We start from the raw sequence: 24,885 nt of genomic DNA, 5'->3' as shown, positions 1-24,885 counted from the left end.
ATTCCTGAATGCACTACAGAAAATATTAGCAATGAGTTTTGCTAACACTGCATGGAAACACATTTAACACATTTCCTTTTAGATGTTTCCTTTTAGACTGCTCTTTTGAAAGCAATGTGTAAGTGGTCTTATGTGGTTTGGAAATGAGAATGTGGAGGAGCGTATTATGTTTATATAAGCTGTTATAGTCCTTTTGTAACAGAGAAGCATTACATCAAAATGGAGAGTAGTTTGAAGAATTCTAGGAAGCTCTTCAGTAGCAGAAAGCAAACTGGACACTGTGATTAATCTGGCCTCTTCTACTCCTACTTTTGTACTTTTTTTTCTAAAGCTACCATACCTGTGTTTGGAGTTTAGTATTTCTTAAATGTCTCATGCTTAAACAGATTTCATATAAAGGCATGATTGTGCACTCATCATTTGAAATAGAATTTACTTCAACAGAAATTTTTCTTGAATAAGAGTAAAAGTGAATCTGGTATCTCTAGATATGTTATGCTCAGGCCTTATGATTTACTACTGCATTAATCCATGCAATAAATACTGTATAAATATTTTCAGTTTTCTTCAAGTTTATGCATTCAAACAAACAAACAAACAAACAAAAAGCTGTTATCTAGGGCCTCAGTGTCATTTTATTATTTTGTGGTGTTCTTTCTGGGTTCCCTTTCACACGTACAAAAAAAAACACGTTCATTTCTGTTGTTACACAAAGTGCTACAGAAGTTGTCTCCACTGGAGAAGGTCATGTTGTAGTAGATAAACTCTATTCCTTCCTTCCATTTTCAGAACTTAAGTGGAGAAAATCTGCATTTTTAACCATTCACTTTTCATATTTCCAACATTCAGTAGGCTGGTAGGCAGCTTTCCAGAAGTGTGACCGTTGTCCAAGTCCATTTTGTTCGGTCTTTGTCTTCTTCGTGGGAATGCTCAAAATGTTATCTTGCAAGTATTTGGCATAGTAAGACTATACGAAGAAAAACATATTTAAATGGAAAAATAGTGATTAGAAAAGCTAAACACAACTTGTTTGTTAGTGTGGTCTTATAAATAGCCTTACCACTACTAATTAATTTCAGTGATTGCAAGTTCTTACCTTCATGTTTGTCAGTTTGTCAAGTAGTATACTTTGTGAATAAGCCTGCTTACCATCTGTTGGTACGACCCTATCTTTCTAAGTGTGAGAGAATGGTTATTATTGAGAGCAATATCCATGGCTTTCTGCACAGTCATAAGCCCTTTTCTGAAGGCTTTGAACATGTGTTCTTTGATGCAGCCTTGAAATGCTAAGTGACTTATAACACTGGGCTGTTCCCAAACTGTCATTTTCACAATTTTTCTCCAAGAAACTGCATCAAGATTAAGCTCTTAAAACAGGGTGTTAACCATATTATTACATCTATAGAGAATTATTATTGTAAAATATATCTGCAACTCTGATCTGTTAAATTATGCAGATGAAAGACAACAAGTTACAGAAGGTCAGAGGAAAAACACAAGAAACCTGCAGCTGAGCATATTGTTTGTCCTCTGTTCCTTCTCCCCACTTTTTATGCCCATTTAGGTAGGCAGAGGAAATTATAAGACAATTTCAGTGACTGTGACGTTTTAGGATCAACACAGCTATGCTTAGAGCTTTAAAGGGGGGATTGAAGATTCGTTACAGAGGTATCAGGACGTTTATGTGAGGAAGATAATGGAGATAAATGAAATCTTGAAGTGAAATCTCATGATTTAATGAGACAAAACTTACCATTTAGAATTTTGTTACACAGTGGCACAGTCTGACCCATCTGTGTAGGAAGAAGCTGTTAAAAAAAATTAAAAAAAAAAAAAATAATGTTTTATCATTTAAATGTTTCTCTTGGTTTGTTATTATTTTTTTTTATTGTTCTCCTGCTGTAAGAACTACTGTTCTGAACCATCTGTGTGTGTGGGTGTATCAAGGATGCAGAATGAAAATATTGTATATGTGTTATGAACTCTTGCTGGCATATGTCTGTGCAGTTCCTTATGTAGAATGTTAGTATTTCCATTGTTCATTGAACTAGTTGAAAATTATATGACTGACTTTAATGTTTGGCACTTGAACAATTCCCATGGCTCTTCAAAGGATATTGCTAGAAATTAAAAATAAGACAAAAAAAAAAAAAAAAAAAAAAAGACAAAAAAAAAAAAAAAAAAAAAAAAAAGGACCTAGTCCTCAGGTCATAGTCCTCCACAGACCAAATGAACAGTTTGAAGAAGGCAAAGAGCACTATCTACTTTTTTGAAGTTTTAAGTAGTACTTACTCATGTGAATACACTTTTGAGGTCAGTGAGTTTATTTGTAAGTAAGTGATATACAGAGGGAAAGAAGGATATAGTCAAGCCCATTACCTGTGTGTTCAAAACTTGAAAAAAACAAAAACCAAAAAAAAAAAAAAAAAAAAGAGAAAAAAACACAGTACTTGGACTTGAAGTGCAATAAAATGAGAATATTCTAATAGTATATACTATTTTGCATTACAAATGTATTCCCTTTGTATTCATAAGATATCTGAAGCAAAACTAATGGTGCCATCACATTAGCATATGAATACCCAGGATATTCTTCTATCTTGCATTTATTCTGATGTGTTAAGTAACATACTATTTTTTTCTGTAGGGCATCTAGATGAATGTTCTAGTTGAGGACTACTTTTTTTTAAAAAGATCTCTTGATCATCTCCACTTGGTATGCTTTGCTTCATGTGACAGAGCAGTCTCAGAACACAAGAACTGGTTCCCTTTGACATGAAGACAATCTAAATGAAAATAGTCTGGTATTTTAAAGTCCTCATGTTGCACACTAGGAAATGACACAAAACACTTCATTGAGTAAATAGGAATTCAGTCCACCCAACCAGCCTAGATCTTGTGCAGAAAAAGTATCCTTGAGATATAGGTAATACAGATACTGTGCCTTCCACTCTAATCATCACACTCTATGAATACAAGTCTGTAAGGCCACTCTAATTTCAAAAACAGACATAACCTGGCAGTGCCTGGTTTTTGTTTGTTTGTTTTTCAGGTGCACTGAAAGCAATGAATAGATCATGTTTCTCACCCTTCTTTATGACTTCTTAATGTCTGATGACATGAGAGGCACATGAGCTTCTGTAGTCTCATGATCTGAAATCTGGTCTGATTTTATTTTTTTTAATCCTTTTGTGTGACTGTTTGATACCAGCAAAGGTGATGGTGCTCATCATCCTGGAGAATATATCCCCATCAGATTCAGCAGCCTACCTTCAGTATGAATCATCTCACCAGGCTCGTTCAGAAGTGTACAAACCAACCACAAGAAGGGACTTTTGGTGGGATCAGACCACTGAGTTGGCCCTCATGTAGCCACACATCAGCCAGGTCCTAGAGAAGTGGGGACACAGGAATGTGTTTAAGAGGTGGAATTGCCGGCTCTCCATTTTCATCAGATTAGATAAGTGTTGTAACTGATGCACTCCTTTTTGGTCACTGCTGTTAATAAAATAGATACTCCTCAGGCTTACAAGAGGAGTTTATTATTTCTTGCAGCAATACTTTTCCGGCCAAATTCTCAGATCTTCTGTGACTCTGAGTGTCAATGGTTACTTATATCTCAGAAGCACTTTTGCTGCTATCTTTGCTTTGGTATGAATGAGCAAAAATGATAGCATTCAGCAATTGCCTTCTTACTAGAAAGGATTGGAAGTGAATTATGTTGCATGGTCCAGATGTGTATGCTCTGCACCATAAAAGAGAACTTAAATTGCTGTTTTCCTGCAAATAATAGATAAGTTTTGTAATCAGATTTGTCAGATTTAATTTTATCCTCAAGTCAATAACGCATCTGGTTCTGAAAATGTGTTCTATTTGATCCTTTGTTGTATTTAATGCTATATGCTGTATATGCATACAATTATTACTCTTATACAGTTTTCAGAGTTTAATTAAAATAATTAAAAAATACCAGTAGTTTTCATTGTTAGAGGAGAATTCATCTGCTCATTTCTCATCCATTCTATTTTCTATGTCAATAATACTTAATATGAAAGCAGCATCAAAATAACACTGCAGGAGAAGACATACATCAAAATGAGGAAGAAAGATAAAGGTGAAAACAGTATTTGTATCTGACTTCATTATTTCAGTGCTCTAACAGAGAAAAAGCCTCCTTCCATTTCTCAGCAAAAATAGAGATGTTTTACAGGGATCGTACCACCCATGGCCCTAAGTTCTGTAGAGATGATATCTATAAATTGGAAGGCAACTCCCTGGCTGCTGAACATAGACTTGGAAAATGCATTAACTTATTTGGATAGGTCTTATTTGATGTGAGCATCAAACAAAGGTGACGTTGCCTGGCCCAGCTGCCATAAATACAAGTTCCAGTTCTGAGAGGTGTTTTTAGTTGCAGGACATACAGCTCTGTGAATCATGAAGAACAACGAGGGTGTATGTGCCCTGAGATAATAGAGCTGTCAGTCAGGTGGAGACAGAAGTCACTGGAAAAATACTTCCCTTCGTATACTAGACAGTCATTGATGATGTGAGGAAACTGCTCCATGCACATATTGCATATTTTATGGTGAAGGAGATTGGGTTTTCTTTTTTTCACCTTGGCAGAGGAAGAAAGGAAATTTCTGTAGTCTAAAGATAAAATGATGGGTAAGTTGTTAATAGTGCTGTGAATTTGCCACAGATAATGCAGTCTACATAGATATCATGTATACTTTATATATACGTATAACAGAATCATAGGTTGGAAGGGACCTCTGGAGATCATCTGTTCAACCTCCCTGCTCAGGCAGGGACAACCAGAGTGCTTTGCTCCAGGAGCAGGTTTTTATATCTCCCCAGATCTCTCTCCAGCATGTCCATGTCTTTTTCGTACTGGGGAGCCCAGAACTGGACACTGCAGGTATGTCTTACCAGTGCAGAGCAGAGGGAAGGATCACCCTCTTTGATCTGCTGACAGCACTCCTCCAAATTCAGCCCAGGTAGCCACTGGCCTCTGCCATGAAGGTGAGCTTCTGGCTTGTGGTTAGCTTGTGTCCACCAGCGCCCCAAAGCCCATCTTTGCACACACAGCTGCTTTCTGGCTGGTTGGCCCCTGGCACATAGTGGTGGTGCATGGGACTGTTTGTCCTCAAGGCCCAGACCTGTCAGTTCGTTTGTGGAACCTCACAGGATTCCTGGCAGCCCAATTCCCCCGCCTGTTCAGGCCGTCTTCATGGCAGCACATGCACTGTGTGGAGCAGTCACTGCTCCCCGTGCTCTGTCAGCCACCAATTTGTTGAGGGTGCACTGGGACACAACACTTGGGTCACTAACTGAATGTTGTTGGACCCAGGAGCAAGCCCCCAGGTACACCACCAGTGACTTGCCTCCAGGTAGACTTTGTGCTACTGGTCACAACCCTCAGGGCCTGGCCATTCAGCAGGTTTTTAGTCCGCCTCTCTGTCCCCTTACCTAAAGTGTACACTGTCATCTTCTATATGAGGATGTTATGGGACAAAGCATTAAAAGCCTTAATAAAGTTGAGGTAAACAACATCTACCTTGTGTCCACCACACCAGTGTCATCATTGTATAAGGCTATACATGGTTGGTCAAGCATGATATCCTCCTCATAAATCTATGATGTCTGCTTTGCATGGCCTTCTTGTCCTTCACCTACCTGGAAATGCTTTTCAGGATGATTTTTTCAACTAAGTTCCTTCAAGTGGGAAGTTCTGGGGCTGAACTGAAGAGAAGTTGACTTTTCTGTAGTTGCACATTTCCTTCCTGCACCTGGGGCGCAATAACCCCAAGCAGAGCTACAGGCTGGGAGAGGAATGGTTGGAGAGCTGCCAGGCAGAGAAGGACCTGGGAGTGATGGTGGATAGTCGGCTGAATATGAGCCAGCAGTGTGCTCAGGTGGCCAAGAAGGCCAACAGCATCCTGGCTTGTATCAGGAACAGTGTGGCCAGCAGGGCTAGGGAAGTGATCGTCCCCCTGTACTCAGCTCTGGTGAGGCCGCACCTCGAGTACTGTGTTCAGTTTTGGGCCCCTCGCTACAAGAAGGACATGGAGGTGCTTGAGCGGGTGCAGAGAAGGGCGACAAAGCTGGTGAGGGGCCTGGAGAACAAGTCCTACGAGGAGCGTCTGAGGGAGCTGGGCTTGTTCAGCCTGGAGAAGAGGAGGCTCAGGGGCGACCTTATCGCTCTTTATAGGTACCTCAAGGGAGGCTGTAGCGAGGTGGGGGTTGGTTTGTTCTCCCACGTGCCTGGTGACAGGACGAGGGGGAATGGGCTTAAGTTGAGCCAGGGGAGTTTTAGGTTAGATGTTAGGAAGAACTTCTTCACTGAAAGGGTTGTGAGGCACTGGAACAGGCTGCCCAGGGAAGTGGTGGAGTCACCATCCCTGGAGGTCTTTAAAAGACGTTTAGATGTAGAGCTTAGGGAAATGGTTTAGTGGGGACTGTTAGCGTTAGGTTAGAGGTTGGACTCGATGACCTTGAGGTCTCTTCCAACCTAGAAAATTCTGTGATTCTGTGATTCTGTGATTCCTCTTGCTTTTTCTTCTGTAAGGAAGTTTATACTCATTATAGGGTTAAAGATTTCCATATAGTTATAGTAAACATATTGATATTTTACAGTTGTTAGTGTCCAAGGCAATTGGTTAATCCTGTAATAAATCATCCATTCATTTATTAACCTTCCATATAAATGATTTATAAGCATGCTCTTGATCTATTAAGTATCCATGTGTAATAAATGTAATAAAATGTAGTACTCCACAGTCACTAGAGGGGAAAAAAAGATTAGAGAACTATGCCAAAAGATCTTGCTCCTATTTACAGTGTTAGATTGTTTCTGTGATTAAATCTAACAATAAGAATAATAACCAGTAAAACATACATAGACTTATCAGTAGCTGTGAGTATGAATTTGTAAGGTTAATACCTTACAAAGGGTAGACATGACCTTTGTGCAGCACCTTTATGTGCAGTTATACAACATAAGTGCACTGATGTCCCATAGACAACTTTGTATGAGTGCAGAAATTAGATGTTTATAGATTGGCCCTACAGCAATACACTTCACTCCATGTATATCTAATGTAGACATGTGAACAAATATAACCATCTGTTTTAGTCATTTTTGAACATCCATCATTATATCCTTCAGGACTTGTTAGTCTAATAACATTTTTCAAAAAACATGCCATAACTGTACTCATGTGAAAAAAAGATGTATCCCTAAATTCACTCTATTCTGAAATGCATAAAAAACTGCATTTTGAAAAAACACAATTGTCTTGGGATATGTGAAGGGAAGTATGCTCATTTACTGATCTGGGTTCAAACTTGCTTTGAAAATAATTGGACTTCTTGCCATGAGACCACCTACACTTATTTGTACAAATAATCCAGTTAGAGGTTATAGTCTAATGCTGGATAATTTTTTACCCATGAAGCTGACAATCTAGGAACATTGCTTGTAATAAAGACTGATTCACTACTTGATTCACTTTTCAATATGATTTTTTTCTTCAACTACAGCTAAAATGATTTGTCAAATGCTTATTATAAATAGCCAATTATTTTAATAAGGTTCATTGGAAATGAAAGGAATTGTTGCCCTAAAGACATGCTTCTTCACTGTAAAATTAAATGATAAATTACTTAATGGCATGAAGGTTTCCATGCCAGTATATATATAAAATAATTAAATATGAAAAGTCTTTTTTATTTTATATAAAAAAACTTTTAAAGCACCAACTCTTAAAACTAATATGAAAGGTCCAGGGAATGTCATTCCAAAATTCTATTAGATTTAAATTACCTCAGCTGGAAAAACATTAAGTATACATTTAAACAGGTAAACAGAAGATCAGGAAGTGCTGGCATAATCCTGTGGTGGAAGTGTGACTGCATAGAGAAAATTTTTAATAACTTTTTAGCAGCTCCAACTGAAAGGTAAAAATTTTGCAAGACAGCAGTAGGAACATACTTCATTCATATTTTGTTGCATGATCAGAGCAGTTGTCAGTTTTTTTGTTTTGGTTTGGTTTGGTTTGGTTTGGTTTGGTTTGGTTTTGGGGGGATGATTTTTTGATGTTTTTGTTTTTAACCTGTTTTAAGGGGAATAGAGAAACATGAATAGAGAAGTATCTTGGGAATACAAATGAAATTAAATCCACAGATATTGGCAGAAATGCAACAAGATGTACTGTGGCAAAGATCCCTGTAGAGCCCTACCATATTTAGGAGCTGATAAAATTGTTTGAAGTCAATTGGTACTTTTATACTCACTTTAGAAGCTCCTACTTGACTTTTATGAACTTAATTCTTTGATCTTAGCATCCTTTTACATAGGGAGTTCTAAGAAAAAACAAACAAACAAACACAAAAAAACAACTTTTGAGTATAAAAATGTTGAAGTTAATATTTGCTCTCTTCCTGGAACACCTGTGTGCTTCATAAAATGTACCTAAACACATAAAATATTGTATCTGTTGATATTGGTGTGATGCATCATAAATGTTGCAGTATTCATAGAGATATCTGATGTATATTCTTATAAGTTGAGTAACAGTATTTTTCTATGCAACATGACAAAAATAATAGTATCCTGCAAAATATTCATTATGTCTTTTTCTTGATAGTCTTCTCATTCTTCTACAGTTCATCTTTAGCATTATGACAACTGTGGTTATAGTTACTTTTGTATAGAAATTCACTCATAAATGATTTTGAACTTTAAATTGAATTTGGAAAATTTTATTCATATGAGGGTAACAGAGGGAAAGTACCATTACAGAACATGAAGAAAGCTAGAAAAAGCTATATATATAAAATATATCTGTCTTAAAGTGTGATTTTACAAATAGATGCTACCATTCATTCATTGATGCTGTAACAACATTACCATGAACAGAAGTGTAAATAATAGGTAGAATAGGTGCTAAATGAACTACAGGGGAAATAAATTATTCATGGTTAAAAACAGTAGTTTCTTAAAAACAAAGTTCTTACACTGCATTTTTTTAAATGTCATATTAAAAAAGGAAGGAAGGAAGGAAGGAAGGAAGGAAGGAAGGAAGGAAGGAAGGAAGGAAGGAAGGAAGGAAGGAAGGAAGGAAGGAAGGAAGGAAGGAAGGAAGGAAGGAAGGAAGGAAGGAAGGAAGGAAGGAAGGAAGGAAGGAAGGAAGGAAGGAAAGAGAGAAAGAGAAAGAAAGAAAGAAAGAAAGAAAGAAAGAAAGAAAGAAAGAAAGAAAGAAAGAAAGAAAGAAAGAAAGAAAGAAAGAAAGAAAGAAAGAAAGAAAGAAAATATCCTTTCATTTTCACTCTAACTGTGTTTTCCTTACAAATCAAAAAGAAGTCAGAGTTATAGCTAAATATTCCAATTTTCTTGAAACAGGTTGACCTAAAATTGTTTCAGAGACCTCTAACGGGGGAAATAACACTTGATTTTTTCCTAAGTAAGGAAAAGAATCAGTGTTTACAGGTGGCATAATGTCTTTTTTATCAAAGGTAGCATGTTATAAAGACACACTGAAAAAATGTGGAAATTCATCTAAAGCCTAACAGAATGTAAAATTGCTTTGAAAGGAAAGCATGAAAAGCAAGGCCATTATATTAGGAGAATGCTTAAGAGGCAGTTTCTGACAGAACCGTAGATGTTAACAATGAAACTCTTCCCAAAATTGTTTTTGTTATATGATGAGACCTTAATATACATTGTTGGTTACAAGTTTATCTCAAAGTTCCTTATATAGTCAAGCCAAAAATTCTGACATATCTAGACTTTATTTTTACTTCTTTGGCCTCCCTATGTGTGGTATCTCCTTTGAGTTCAGAACAAAACTTAGGTCTAAGCTTCTTACATGGCTTATTCTCTTTAGTAGAATGATACGATACTATATATTGTATATTACACTGGATAGTTCAGGAAAAATCCTAATTAGGAGATCTGTGATGGATTGTTCTGGAGGACATTTGCCATAATATGTCATATCAAATACTTGCAGGAGAAGGAAAACTGTAGGGATAACGTAATGTTTTGCCTTTAAGGGTGGGGAGCAAGAGGCTAGTATTTTTTTTGTTCTCAAGCATAATGGTGTTTTCTGCTCTTTTTGAAGATCAGATAATAAGGGTATCTGAACAGTGAATCACTTCAGTATGACATTACAGTTGAAGTTTCCTGCAGGTTATTTGGCACAGGGTTTTCAGAGCCTTCTGTGGTCAGGAAACTATCTTTCAGAAAGCAATCAAACCACTAAATTTTAACAGATGTCTGTTCTGTGATGAACATGGATTGAATACATCTAGTTCAGATTTAATACTGTGTATAAAATTCAGAAATTTCATGGGAAGGTACTCTATTTTTTTAAACGTGTAACTCAGGGTTGTACTTGTAATTTACTAGTGTTTGGTTTTGTATTATTCTCATTAAATCAAGCTATTGTTATAGTTGAAGATATAGTTCATTTTTTGTTTACAGCCAAACACTTCCTCAGAAACAGGTTAGAAACCTTACTGCTACAATTGACAATAAAACTGTTATTGTGGTATTAATTTCTTACTCTTCAGTATCTTTTGACCAAAAGTTGGAGGTGATCCAACCAAAGTTTTTGTTGATGCTCACTGAATCTTTAAGTACATCTTTTTTTTTTTTTCTTTTTTTTTAAGTTTCTAGCTTTATAGAAAAAAAAAAAAAAAAGTACCTCTACAATTTAAGATTGGTTTAATAAACCACAGGAGCATGAGAAAAAACATTTAAGTGATATTTTTTGAGTGTAAATGTTTTACCAAAAGTTAAAAAATAACCAAACATATTTTTACCAAAAATAAAAAAATAGTTTACTACTTTTAAGTTAGACATGTTCTTTCTTTTGCGTGATTTAACTAAGCAGCTCTCTGTTAAGGTGGTCATAGTAAATTATTTTTTGAATCAGATTCTTTGCCAAACAAAACTGGTAGTATTTTATTCATTTCTATGCAGCTTCACCATGTAATACATCAAAAAAGTTGGCACTTGTAGAAATTATTACAAATCTGGAATAATAAGAAAGAGTACATAATACGACTTTCACAGTATTTGTTATGAAAATAGTAATGAGAAGTCTGAGTGTTTGAATCCTAAAATCCTAATGTTTAAACATCAAGCTACTACAAAGTTCTGCAAGCAAGATCATCCACTTTTTTTTTTTTTTTTTTTTGGTCTTATAGCACTTACGCATGTAATTAAGTCTTTCAAGACCAATATGCAAGAAACAAACCAAAAAATGTATATGGAGAATGCTTTTAAAAAATCTGTCAAGAGTCATCAAGTAACTCTAAGAAAAGCTCAGACTGAGGTCCAGGTAAAAGATAATTATTCCATACTGTGTTTCTCTACAAGTTTCCAAATGTAAATATATTTACATATACATTCTCAAACGTATTTACGTCTGGGAACTTGCAGAGAACAGTGTTATTTAGAAAAACTTTTATCTTGGAATAGAACTCAACCAGTGAAGTTTGTAATTTTTCTCTTTGTTATTAAGAAAAAAAAATAGGTTTGTTGGTTGGTTGGTTGGTTGGTTGGTTGGTTCTTTTAAGCTTCTCATATTGTAGCATGATCTTTATCATTTTATAGTTGTGGTTCTTCACAGAAGCCAGGTTATAGCAGAGGTTATATAATTGATCTTCTGTTTTCTATATATTGAATTGACTTCACAATGGAAAAAAAATTTGCAGTTTTACTGAGGCACAACTGGGCTATGCCCCCTAATGAATGCCCCCTAACAAGGACCAAGTTGGCTTCGTGTGGAAGCTTGAATCATGACACTGTAGCTAAGATGGGCCTTTTTTTTTTTTTAATGAAACTAGAAGACTGATTAAAATACAAGTTTGATCCAAGATGAGCTGACATGTGATAGGGAAGCCAGAATAAGTATGAAATCAAAGAGTAAAGAAAGAATTTCTGTTGGCAGGAGGGAACTTCAGGAAGTCTGTACTGGAAGAGGTAGGCCTGGATCAAAAATAAGGGCTCAGGTGGCAGGAACTAGGATTTTGGGCTAGGAGATGGGAACATCAACTGGTGTGCGTTTACAGCCAAGAAGCAAGCTGTGTTGGCAAAAACAACTGATCAAGCTTATTGGTCCCTTCACCACAAAAAGTCAGGTTGATTTCACGTAACTTGCAAAAGAACTCAAATTACTAGAAGTAATAGCTAAACATTTGATTATGTCAGTTACATGACTAAAATGCACATTTTCTTTGACTTTTTTTAGGAAAGCACATGTGGTTGTGTTTAGCAGTTAAAGTCCAAAATATGGAATATATATTTTTAGCTATGTTGGCTAGTACAATTTCTCTTTTTACTCATGTTTTATTAAATAGAGTTTGCTTATCCAGCAAATATAATGCAGCAAACAAGGATGAAAACCCAGAACTCTGCTGCATAGTGATTCTCCAAATCAATATGTAATAGAGTCAACCAGTCTCCTATTTGCCCAGTTTCTGACCACATAGTTCTGTTCAGGTTGGGTGGTGACTGTGCCTCAAATAGAAGCATGCATGATAGCTTTGTAGTTGTGGTTTGAGTCTAGGAAATGTAAATTTAATCATCTGCAGGATACAGAGAAACATGAATGTAGCCTTTACTTCCTAATCAACTGTCTTCAAGCTATTATTCAAGCAACAATCTGTTTTCAAAAAATGGTCGCTGTTTCTTTGTTCCTGCATCCTAGTCAATTTCAAAATCTGTCTTTAGAAGAGAAATCTTGGGGAAGGTTTTTTGTTTGTTTTGATATGATTTGTTTTTTGTTTGTTTGCTTTGCTTTTTAAGCTAACCTGGACACAATTTAGAAATATTGACTTTTCCCATGCTGGTGTTTGAGCCTCTTTAGGAGCCCATTTCACTCAGCATTTAGCAGACTTACTAGGTCCCTCCCCAAGGAACTGAATTCTGTGGTAGCAGCCAAGTATCTGTGTTTTAGTTACTAGAATGCATAACATAACTAAACTTTACTGTATGTAAAAAAAAAAATGAACTAAACTTTAATGTATGGCCTGACTTTAAACCTAATCTCAATGAGTAAACTCATGAGTAAACTACAGTGGTTTCACCTTGTGTGTGCTTAACTTGCACATAAAGCACACTCTGCCAGTGGAGGTAAATCAATTGCATTGTCAGTCAAGAATTTGTATCTGACAACATATAGACAGTTTGTTTAAAAGTCTGGAACAAAAAAAGTTTCTGGAGCAACTACTCCAGAAACTCAGGCGTTTAAAATTGCTATTTCAATCTCCTTAGGAAAATATATCAAAGTTTAAGAGGAAATATTTGTATTTCAGGAAAAAAGAAACACTTAAGCCAGTGTAAAGTTTAGTATCATAATTGGCACATCTAGCAATTTGAACAAAATCCAACTGCAGTTCTCAGAAACCACTTTTAATTAAGTATGCTACATCTGCACATTCAGTCAAATGAAATAATGAATGGTAAATTAAATAATTCTGTAGAACTTCAGCTCTTTTCTGGTTCAGTTTTCATGGTTCAGTTTACTATCTTTCCAGCTAAAGGTCTGTTCTTTTATCAAACACGATAGTAGAATGAGCTTGTCTTTCCTCATTTGTCAAATATGACATATTTGTTTGAACTGATGGGACTGAAGTTTCTCAAATTACTGAAATAAAATCATTGTAGGATCCAAGTAACAACTATAATAATAGAAGACTTCATTTTTCCACACTGATCATAGCTAATTGCTCCATAGGGATAGAATACGAAGATTGCTTCAAAAATATCTGATATCTAAGGTTCAATCTGTTTTCTACATCATTCACAGGCAAAATGAAATATGCTAGAAAGTTGTGCATTTTTCTATATATATTGCAATATGAATGACAAACTAGAAAGAAAATAAATATCTTGAGAAGATATTATCTTTACATAGAAAAGCTTTTAAGAGGATAAATTACTACCTTTATTTCAGCAAGTAGAAGATAGTTCATATGTTCACTTAATGTTTTTCAGTTCACAGTGACCTTGGTATTTTTCTTCCATGAATATGTTAGCCTGTATTAAGATGATGAATAACCTGCTGAAAATGGAAGGTTAATGGGCTTTGCTTAAAAAGGCAAATAGGGAGCTGAAGTATCTTGTTAAATTTTATAAATACATATAAAGAATTTAATTTAGAACTGAGCAGGCCTGTTCTTTGGTCATTTCCCTTGGCAGGTTTTATTTCTAGCACACCACTCTGTTCCTTCTCTACTTCCTCTTTAATAGACAGAAATTCAGCTAAGAACCCCATGAATTTTTATTAGTGCAGTATGCGATATTTTTATAGGCAACAACTAGTACGACACGGGTGATTAAAAAGAAGCTCAGAGATCAGTAACCATCATTAATTTTAGAATAAAAGTCTGAAATTTTGCTAGTTCAAAGAAATGAAACTAGCCTCCACATTTAGCTGAAGGTCTGCCCCTGCATTTATGATCATAGCAACATGAAGGTTACCACAGAATCACCAAATTGCCGAGGGGGGAAGGGCCATCAGGAGCTCATCTGGTCCCACCCATGCTGCAGCAAGGCCACCCAGAGCAGGGTGCCTAGGCCCACGTTCAGGTGGTTTTTGGAGATCCCCAAGAAGGAAACCCCATAGCCTCTGGGCAGCCTGTGCTAGTGCTCAGCCACACGCACAGCATAGAAGTGTTCCTGGTGCTCAGGGGAACCTCCTGTGCTCCAGCTTGTGCCCACTGCCTCTTGTCCTGGCACTGGGCACTACTGACAAGAGCCTGGCTCCATTTTTGCACCCTCTCTTCAAGTACATTGATGAATTCCATTCCCTTTCACCTTCCCCAAACCCATAAGCTTCTCTAGGCTAAATAGTCCCAGTTCTCTCAGCCTTTCCATGCAGGAGACAGTTCCAGTCCCTTCATCACCTTGATGGCTCTTGAACGGACTTTCTCCAGTGTACTGCCTCCAAAATGTCTCTGTGCCTCTTGTACTGGGGGGCCCAATGTTGGACATAGTACTCCAGGTGACACTGTATGGCAGCTAAGTGCCACACAGTTCTCGTTCACTCTCCCCAGGTGGAATGGGGGAGGAAATCAGAAAAGTAAAAGTGTGAGAACTCATAGGCTGAGATGAAGACATTTTTCTAGGTAAATTAAAAGCTGCACATGCAAGCAAAGCAAAACAAGGAATTCATTCACTGCTTCCCATCAGCAGGCAGGTGTTCAGCTACTTCCAGGAAAGCAGGGCTCATCACATCACACCTAAGAGTTTCTTGGGAAGGCAAATGTCATCACTCTGAATGTACACACACATCCGTCTTTCTTTTCCACTGCTTTTACTGAGCATGTTGCTACATGGTAAGGGACATCCCTTTTGCTGCTGTATTGACTGTGTCCCCTCCGAGCTCCTTTGCACCCCCAGACTCCTCGCTGGTGGGGCAGCACGAGCAGCTGTGGAAAGGCCTTTGCCCTTCATGAGCACTGCTCTGTGACAACTAAAAGCATTGGTGTGTTATCAGCACTGTTTTCATCAAAAATACAAATTACAGCTTCATACAAGCCTCTACAAAGAAAATTAATGCTATCCCAGCTAAAAACCATCACATCCTTCTAACCCAGTATCATCTCTGAGAGCAAGGGCAGAAGAGGCAACAGCAAGAGCACATGAATTTGATGAGTTTCTGTGATCTTTCCTCTTCATACACACTCAGCATTCACAGGTCATTCGATCAGACAAGTTGAAAGGTACATCCCTGCTTTTTTAACATTTACAGACTGCTTTCCATGGCTGCTAGAACATGACTGAGCTAGAATTTTTTATTTTATTTTTTTTTTTAGCTTTTCTGATCAATGGGTGGTGTTTGCTGGTTGTCATGTGCTTTAGGTGATTGAATGGGAGACAGCTGAGTCTTCTCTGAATACTGCCATTACATTGTGCCTAGCAAGAAAAAAAGAATGTAAATTGTTTTTACAGGACAGCATGATACAGATGAAATGAGCTATTCTGCTGTAGTAATGGGGTGAACGAAAGCAAAGAAGGGGATGTGGATGATGAATGGCAGGAAACAGTAGTAGCTAAGATGGGGGCCTGCCACAAGCTAAACACTTTGCACTACTGCATTTTAAAAGTGTTCCATTACTATCTTCTGACTAAAAACTCAGACAAACAGCTTTTATTTAAAACTCTTTCATTAAAGTTGCATTCAGTTTGAGGTAGAATATGGAAGTTAATGTTAAACCTCAGCTTTAACACTTCCATGAAACTCCATATAAGAACTAAGACACCTCCCTGCTGGAAAGTTTCCAAGAAGATATGACTGTCTCTTATATATGAGAAATTGGTGAGAAATAACCATTTGCATCAATACTATGGATCTGTCTTTGATTTTTTCTTCATATTCTAAAATCATGCTTCCTCGTCAGAAATAAGGCAAAGATTTGCTTGGGAAATTTCCATTATACATATATATGTGTGTGTGTGTTTGTGTGTGTGTGTATAAATTTATATTTAAAAATATAGGAAAAATCTTCATCTCGCATACCTTCACAGCAAAATATGAATAGACCATCACTTCATGAAAAGAAATAGCTCACAAAATGTTTTAAATATATTGCTTGAAAAAGGTGCCTTCTCACCATAGTTTGGGCATTGTGATGCCCATTGAATAATGTGTCATTATTCAAATTACGGTTTAGTGTAAAACAAGCAAGTAGTTGTAAGGCAACCGTATCAATTATTTGTTTAAAATGCATTGTTCCTGCATTCAGATACCTGTACTGCTCTTGTGCTTTGGGTCATATGTAATCTATTTCATTTCTTGGTAATGTACATTAAGGAAATCACTAGAATCTGTACAAATTTACATATGTGCAGAACATCAATTAATTACACTGCTGTACATAATAAATATTATAAACTTTTAAAATCGTACAGGATTTCTTTATCTGCTTTCAGATAAAGAAATGCTTGCAGTAGCTTTTCTTCCTGAATTTCTTATATCTGGAACCACAAAGGCAGAAAGTTTAATTTTGCCATAAAATCACCCTTAAAAAAAAGGATATGTCCATGGAGCATTCTAGTAAAAACAGATTTTGATTTTACCAACTTGCATCTCACTAAAATAGCACATATACCACTCTGGGTATGTGGAACAAATGTTCAAAGAGTTCAAAAGTTGGGAGGGGGCAGGAGGAAGGGGGCAGAATGACTAAGTGAAGAAGCTCAAAAGCTTGTACATTTCTATCTTTGTGTATTGTGCACTAAAAAAAAAATAGTATTGGTACATACAGTAGCCCAGCTTAATTCATTCTACAAGAGTACTTGAAAGAGTCACTTGTTTCATTTGTAGCAAATCTTCCAACCTGACAGATAACTCAGCTTTTAAAGTTGCAGAAAAGACTGGAGATAAAGACTTACCCATAGGCATCACAAAATTCATATCTATGGAAGACTTGTGTATTAAACCACTATGTTTTTTTTTTTTTGTACTTAGATTTCTAGTAAACATACGATGTCAAATGAAACTACAAAAGCTACGCATTCAACTACCAGAAATCAAGCAACTTTGTTGACAAAGCTGCATTCTGCCTCCTCTGCATAAGTCTTATCACATTGGACTTAGGAAGTGGCATAGGATCCTCGTTAGTTTGTATATGCCAGTCCAAACCAGTTTTACATTTTGGAGACAGAAACAGATTCAACAGGACAGTATTAGTTCAATTCATAGGCCATTTGGCCCATCAGCTAATGCTTCTAATTTATCTCTGTTAAGTATCTTCTTATTTTAATATATTTCTGTGCTATACACCTGTTCACTTTATTATCAGCTGCATCCAAAATGAACATGTACTTAAGCAAAAGTGAAGTGGAATTACATCACAAACTAAAGATTGCTTTCTTGTTTGCTGTTTACATTGTCTAATGCAACCAATTAATTATATGCATTGATACAGTTCTTTGAGACAATACTGTATAAAATCCATATGTTTTCAGTCTATATAGATTAAAGATAAACATACAGAGAATTCTAACTATGAGATATCATTATCTTTCATGTGTCTATTTGTGATGACTGAAAAAATAATATTGCACTTTAGAAAAAGAACCCGATATTATATTTGAAACTTACCACATTGAAAAACACAGAGGACTATTCTTGCAGAATTTGATACATACCAAAAAAAAAGGAAATTCAGATGAAATTGATCATGCTTCTATCTTGAATTTCATAAAATTTTCAAGCTTCTAGATCAAGCCATTAGTTTCAATTTGCTCACTAAGGCATGCACAGAAGGGAAATTTTTTGACAATTAAACAACCTTGTCAATTAGATGTTTAATGAATTAAGATTAACTGAGAGACATTCTCAAATGGCATCTGTTGATAAGGAAGGAGATGCATTTCTTGAAGTTGCAAGTGTCACTAATGAGTACTCTGTTAAGACTAATTGAATTTGCGTATTTAAGGCCAAGCTGTGACTTGTAGCTCTGATGTCCTCTAGAAGCTATAATGCAAATCACTGAGCAAAAAATTCAATTCTGCTGTGTGATGGGACAGAGTAAAACTTCTGTAGGGATATGAAAATAGCAAAATTTATGAGAGACTGCTTTGATTTTTTTCCTGAAACTTGCCCTGTTTAATCATATACTTTTTCTGGGCAAAAGAATAAATGTATGTCTTACAATGTTGGTGTATAAATACCTTGTGATTTACTGCTTTAAAATATGTGTTTATTGCTTTTATTTTATTTATTTATTTATTTATTTATTGCTAATCCTGATGTTATCTTGTATGCTTCCTGCAGATATAAATGAATGTGAAGCTGAACCCTGCAAGAATGGTGGAATCTGTACAGATCTTGTTGCCAACTATTCCTGTGAATGTCCAGGTGAATTTATGGGGAGAAACTGCCAACAGAGTAAGTATTGCCATAGGTTTACATCTCTTTTTCAAAAAAAAAATGTTATTATTTTCTTTGACAGAAACAACTACAGAATACTGTAGAAATATTTAACTAGTCTACAAATACATAGTGCTTAAAAGAATCATGTTATTCTTTTCTGAATGGGGGAAATTTAAAGATCAAATCAGCCGGGCATTGAAGTAAAGTATCAGATATGATGGAAACATTTGCGTGGTAAAATTATTAAGTAAGAGTGAAATGAAAACGTGTCTGTAGTGTAAAGAAAAATATAAAAACTGAATCACACTAAGGGTTCAATCTATCCAAGTATCATATCTTCAACAGTAGTTATTAGCAAATACCAACAACTGTAAGAGCAGGGCATAGAAATACAATACTTCTGATGTGTCTGCATCATCTGACTGTTTTCAGCTCAGGGCAATTCCTGAGCCTAAGCCTGGGCCTGCTCAATTGATTTGGTACCTGGAAGAATGGCCCTCAGAGGCTTGTTCTCCAAGCATTTATTTAACCTCTTTTGAATTCACCTAAAAACCCATAATACCCTGTGGCAAGGTGTACCACGGATTGTCTACCCATTCTGTGGAAGGAAAACGACTGCTTTTGTTGTTGTTTTTTGACTCTGGCTCTTGTTTTAATTGAGGATCATGCATAAAACAACTGTAAGGCAAGCAAGGTAGAGACCTGAAGGGAAAATAAAAGTAGCCAGGTGGGAGATGGACCACTGGTTTACAGAGAATTCACTAGTGGAGTTAATCTAGGAGCTGTCCTGGGAAGAGCTGCCTGTGCTTTTATGAATAATGTTGATTATGAGCTCACTATAAAGATCCAATTCTGAAAGTCTGGGTAATTCTAAAAACCAAAATAAGATCAGACAGATTTTATAAAGATTATAAAGAGTTAAGGTACAAGTAATATCTTACTTAAATCAGTATTTATAGAATACTTTTATGTTTTATAAATACGTTTTATAAAAACATAGATATTAAAATACTCCAGTTATACCATTTTTATTCATCTATATTCATATATATTCAGTATATTCATATGTACATTATTCAGCTCAGTGTATGAAGAGCTGTAAATAAATAACAAACGATTAACAATGGGAATAATGTTTGTATTGACTGGAGATCTCTGAACTACCCTTGTTCAGGAAACTAACCATATTCTTCTACTTCTTTGGCATAGTTCACAAACTTTTAGTACTCATATGCTTTTGAGCTAGCTTCAGCACAGGTAGCATTAAATCGGTAACTCTCCTTTTTTATGCCAGCAATATTATTCTGCAGTATAGCAGTTCCTATAGATGGTGTCGTAAATATCCACTTTTTTCATGAGAAGTTTAGTTATGCCATTACACCTAATTATGTAATTACAGGTAGTAATTACACATTCTAATTACACCATTAGAGTATTACACATATTTACAGTAATCATACAATTAAATACTGTTACACTAATTATGTAAATGACTGATTGCTGTCTCAGAATTACCTCAAAAAGCTCAAGAATTGCTAATCCACATCACAGAATATGTAACGTATCCTAGACAGAGAAGAAAAAATAGAGAAACATACCATGCAGTCAGCTTTCTTGTCATTGCAAGCCTATTCTCTAGGATGCATTTTAAATAGTACAATAGATTGTATATCCTAAATACCAATGCTTTGTAATACTGACCTGTTATATTACTCATCACCTTGCAGTAGTTTGACGTTATTCCTAGTGCTTCAACTAAATTTTTTGTCATTTTATTATTCTTTTAAATCCACAACATTTCTCTTAGCTAGTCTCTTAATTCCCTTCTGTTTTGGTTGATGTGTAGCACTCTTCAGATGTGAGACAATGGTTATATTACAACCAGATTCTGTGAGTGCCATGGTACACTCACCCCAAATCTTTCTGACTAATCACAAAAGCCTCCCCTAACAGCTAGTGCCGCTGAAGTACGAGGGAAAGGCTTGGTTGGATCTGAGTGCTGCCATAGCACTAAAATCTGCGATGAGCTTGAAAGCATGAACTATATTTGGACCACCTTGACCCTGTGACATATCCTGTGTCTCCTTCTGGAGAGGATTTGGTTTGGAGTTGGTTTCTAGGTGCTTAGCCATGGAGTAAAGTTCTCAGAAGACAAGAAGGTATCACCTGGCAAGCTGATGTCCTTCACACTCCAATAGTGCTTCTGCTTCTCTGTGGCCTTTTTTAGTTTTTGTTTACCTGTCCTTCTGATTATAAAGTGCTGGTCTGACCTCTCAGGTTGTTTGTTGTTTTTTGTTTGTTTGTTTTTTGTTTTGTTTTTGATTTTTTTTTTTTTTGCTTTGTTTCTGGAGAGGTTTAAATTCAGTTTTCATTCTTCTCTATTAGCTATTGCTGTCTTTAGCCATTCAGTCATAAGTGATGTTAAAAACAGCTTTTTCTCATTGCTGCAAAGCACAGGAGGAGGCACAATCAGTGATGTGGAATACAAGAGCACCTATGGCTTCAAAAATATTCAATTGTTCAGGAATGAGCTTATCAGCCTGTTAGAGAACCTTTACTGAGCATCTGGTATTTACAAAGTTTGCCTGTAGATGTCTAGTAACCACAGAACAGAAAGATAGAACCTTTCTGCATCCTCTGGAGGTAAAAGCTAAATAATATTAATTGCACGTTACTTTCCAGATTTCTTAAGGCCTCAGCATGTTCATTGTTACGGCTGCATCTCCTTCTGTTCTTGTAGTCTCTGAACCTATTTCTTGCTTCTGTGCTGACTGCAGGCTATCAATGATGATTACCTCCTTTACAGTTTTCCTTATTCTTGTGCCTTTGTAAATAACTACTAGTTCCAAGACAGATTATCCTGGGCCTGAATATTTTACTTTCTGGATCACAAAATTCTCTTGCAGGCAACAGGGAGCCACTTTCATTGATGTCAGGCTGTTTGCATTATTTAGTATGACTCTGTACTGTTTAAATCTCCCATGAGCAACATGGATTGTGAATTGCAATAATTTGTGAGTAGTTCTACAGGTAATTTTGTGTTCAGTTTTTATCTAGGAGACGGTACTTCTAAGGTGGACACATCACAATTTCACCATTGTACTTTTGGAGATATATTTTCCTGATTGCCAAGCATTACTGCCATTAAAACACGTGGCAATTTTTCTCATGCTTTTTCTTTAAAGATATAGATTAAATTAGTCACTATAAATATTTGTGACGTATACTGTAGATCCTTCACCTCCTTTTCTATGTATTCAACATGCCCATGTGTAGGAAGACTAAATTCAAATGAAGTGCTCCAATTTAATTTATATAACATGTCACAAAACCTGCTCAGCAGTGTACCTTCACAACATTTTCCTGTGTTTTATGTTTTAGTACACTGATGTTAATATTACACTCAATCATCTTCTGCATTAATCTCCATGGAAATAAAAGTAACAATTTTTTATTTAAATGAAAATGTACCTTTTTTCAGTGTCTTCCATACTGAAAAATTACCTAAACACCTGGCAAATCCAGACAGAAAGAAGCTTTCAAGACTTCTGCTTGCATGCAGCCTTACACTCCTAGACTAGATGACCTTGGATAATTTCTAGATGACCTATACTTTATGACTTTCAACTGAATCAAGATTTCCTGTTGCTCTCTTATCCAATTCATTAAATAGGCAAGCTCTTTTAATTACTTTTTAATTCCAGAAATTTCTAAGCAGATTTTCAATACTTAGAAGGAAATGGAACAAAAATATTCTACCCTGTTTTTTATTGCATCATACTGCAAAGTAGCAATTCCATGAAAACTGACATAAACCAGCCAGGCTGCTGCCTAAAGCAGCCTTGCTTCACTGCTTCTTTGCCTGTCTTGCTTCTTTCATGGCTGCTTTTTCTGAGCTGCCATGTTATCTGTTTGCGTTGTTGTCCCAGCAAAAACTGACCCAGGAAATTTGAAAAGGTAATTAATGAATAAGAGCAATTCCTTAATCAGATGAACTGCATGGCCCCACAAACACTAAACTAGTACAAAGGCATGTCATAGGTCAGAGCCTGAGCATAAAATCAAGACTTAAAACCAGCTGAAAATATTCATCAGCCTAATCAAAAGAATACATATTTTAGTTCATGTTTAAGGCAAAGACAAGAATGCATTGTAGTTCTTGTATTTCTCTTATTTCTCTTCAAAGTTCATATTTGTAGGCTAGAATTTTCAGCTCGTTTGCCAAGGATACTACAAAAATAAATAAATAAATAATTGGTAAATATATCTATTCCTGTTTGTCATTATTTGGATAAGTTCAGGACTTGGTGTGTGGAAAAATTAAGGAGATTATATGTGTTTGTGTACGTGTGGACATGCGTTACCCTTAGAAAAAAACAATCTACTTTTTAAATTGTATGCAAGGTGGATAACTTATCATTCATACAATGTCCTTGCTAGTTTAGGGAATAATGTGTGGTTAGTCTTACAAAAATGTAAGAATGGAAGAATTTCTGTGCCTAAAAGAACTGTTTCAATTTAATATAAAATTAACACTAATACTTGATTTATGTCCTCCTAGGATTACGTAAAGATCTTTTAAAAGAAACATATTAGAAATACATTTTGAAGCTGCAAAGGGAAAACTTTCACCTGTTAAATGTGATTTTAGCCCATGTAATTCAACTCAGTCTAGGTATTTCTTCATGTCCTATTTTGAACTTTTTACTATTTATGAACAAAATCAGGAACTATTTAAGAGGTTAAATACGTGCTGAAAGACAGGCTAAATGCATCAGAAGTAAGGGTGGTGCTTTTTATTCTTAACTATGTCAGTTTATCATGGACGGAACATAATTTCTGTATTTGCGTTGCACAAAAACCCTCTTGAATCTCTGGCTGAAACTAATGAGGTTTGCTGAGGCTGGGAATACGGTCTAGCTGGCGTTTCTGTGTAGTATATTGGTATGAAAGTGCAGAGAGGCAGAAAAAGTTATAGAAATGACAGAAAGCATTGTTGAAAATGAAATGTTCTCCCAGGCATTTCAATGACCTAGTGAGAAATATTAATCAATCCTTTTAACACATCTAATATTGAGTCTTCAAACAACAAAGCAAGGGCTGGCCCTTCTGCTGCTCTTTGTCCAGACATCTCATATAAGATGCAGAGGTGTGCAAAATTAGGCTCAGCAGATCAGAATGGTAGTTCTTCCTTTCAGCACAATGGGAAAATGAGACTGAACTCTCAGTATTTGATATTGAAATAAAATACTCATCCCTATGCCTCTGGGTGCATTTTCATCTTGCTGCCGTTGTACTACACAGCAATGTCCCACTTTGAAAATTCATTTCTTAATATCTAATTTTGATTAGGCAGTAGCAGACACAATCTTTTCTCAGACACCCAACAGAAACTCATTGTAAGATATTCAGACAATCCCTTCGGACCCAACAGGTGTATTTTACCCATTTAATCATCTCCTTGCTACATGAGTCACACAGTGCAGTACAAGCTTTTGGGCCATGTCAAAAACTCGTCAACCCCATTTTCAGGCAGCTACAGCTTGACTTTGTGACATCTCATTTTAGCTTGAACCAACTTGCTGTGGAGACTTTATCGCCACATTTCCTTACTTAAATCTGCTGATCTGCTTTGGTCAGGCGTTATGTATTTCCTGACTCCTGGGGACACACAGTTACCCTCTGTAAGGAAGTAGGAAGGTTGCTCTGGGGTTCCTTCTCCTACCTGTCTTCGACCTGTCTGCTTCTACAGCCTAAGGGGGAGATGCTACTACCCTTTTCTGTAATGTTCTGTATTACTGACATTCACAAAAAGTAGGGAAGATAAAATACTTATGAAAATATCCTCTGTTCTTGTGTAGGAGGAACTTTTATGTGCATTTTTATGTGTGGCAAAGTCTATGCGAATGTGTATTTCAGCATTTCTAAGCCTTAAAAGTAAAATTGCAGCATAACATTATTTTCAAAGTAGCCTTTATAGGCTACT

At 36.2% G+C, this 24,885-nt stretch overlaps 1 protein-coding gene across 2 annotated transcripts in view; it reads left to right on the top strand.

The window, feature by feature from the left end:
• EDIL3 (EGF like repeats and discoidin domains 3) overlaps positions 1–24,885 on the top strand; it is a 268,921-nt gene that overhangs the window by 144,641 nt on the left and 99,395 nt on the right. For both annotated transcript variants that reach the window (XM_084503482.1, XM_084503481.1), the window contains one exon: positions 18,801–18,914. In XM_084503482.1, the coding sequence (XP_084359608.1) occupies positions 18,801–18,914 (114 nt within the window). The remainder of the gene's footprint in view (positions 1–18,800; positions 18,915–24,885) is intronic.

This window comes from Aythya ferina (genome assembly GCF_964211825.1).
Source record: "Aythya ferina genome assembly, chromosome: Z".
Classification (NCBI taxonomy): Eukaryota; Metazoa; Chordata; class Aves; order Anseriformes; family Anatidae; genus Aythya; species Aythya ferina.
This window is presented reverse-complemented; position numbering and strand designations above follow the sequence as displayed.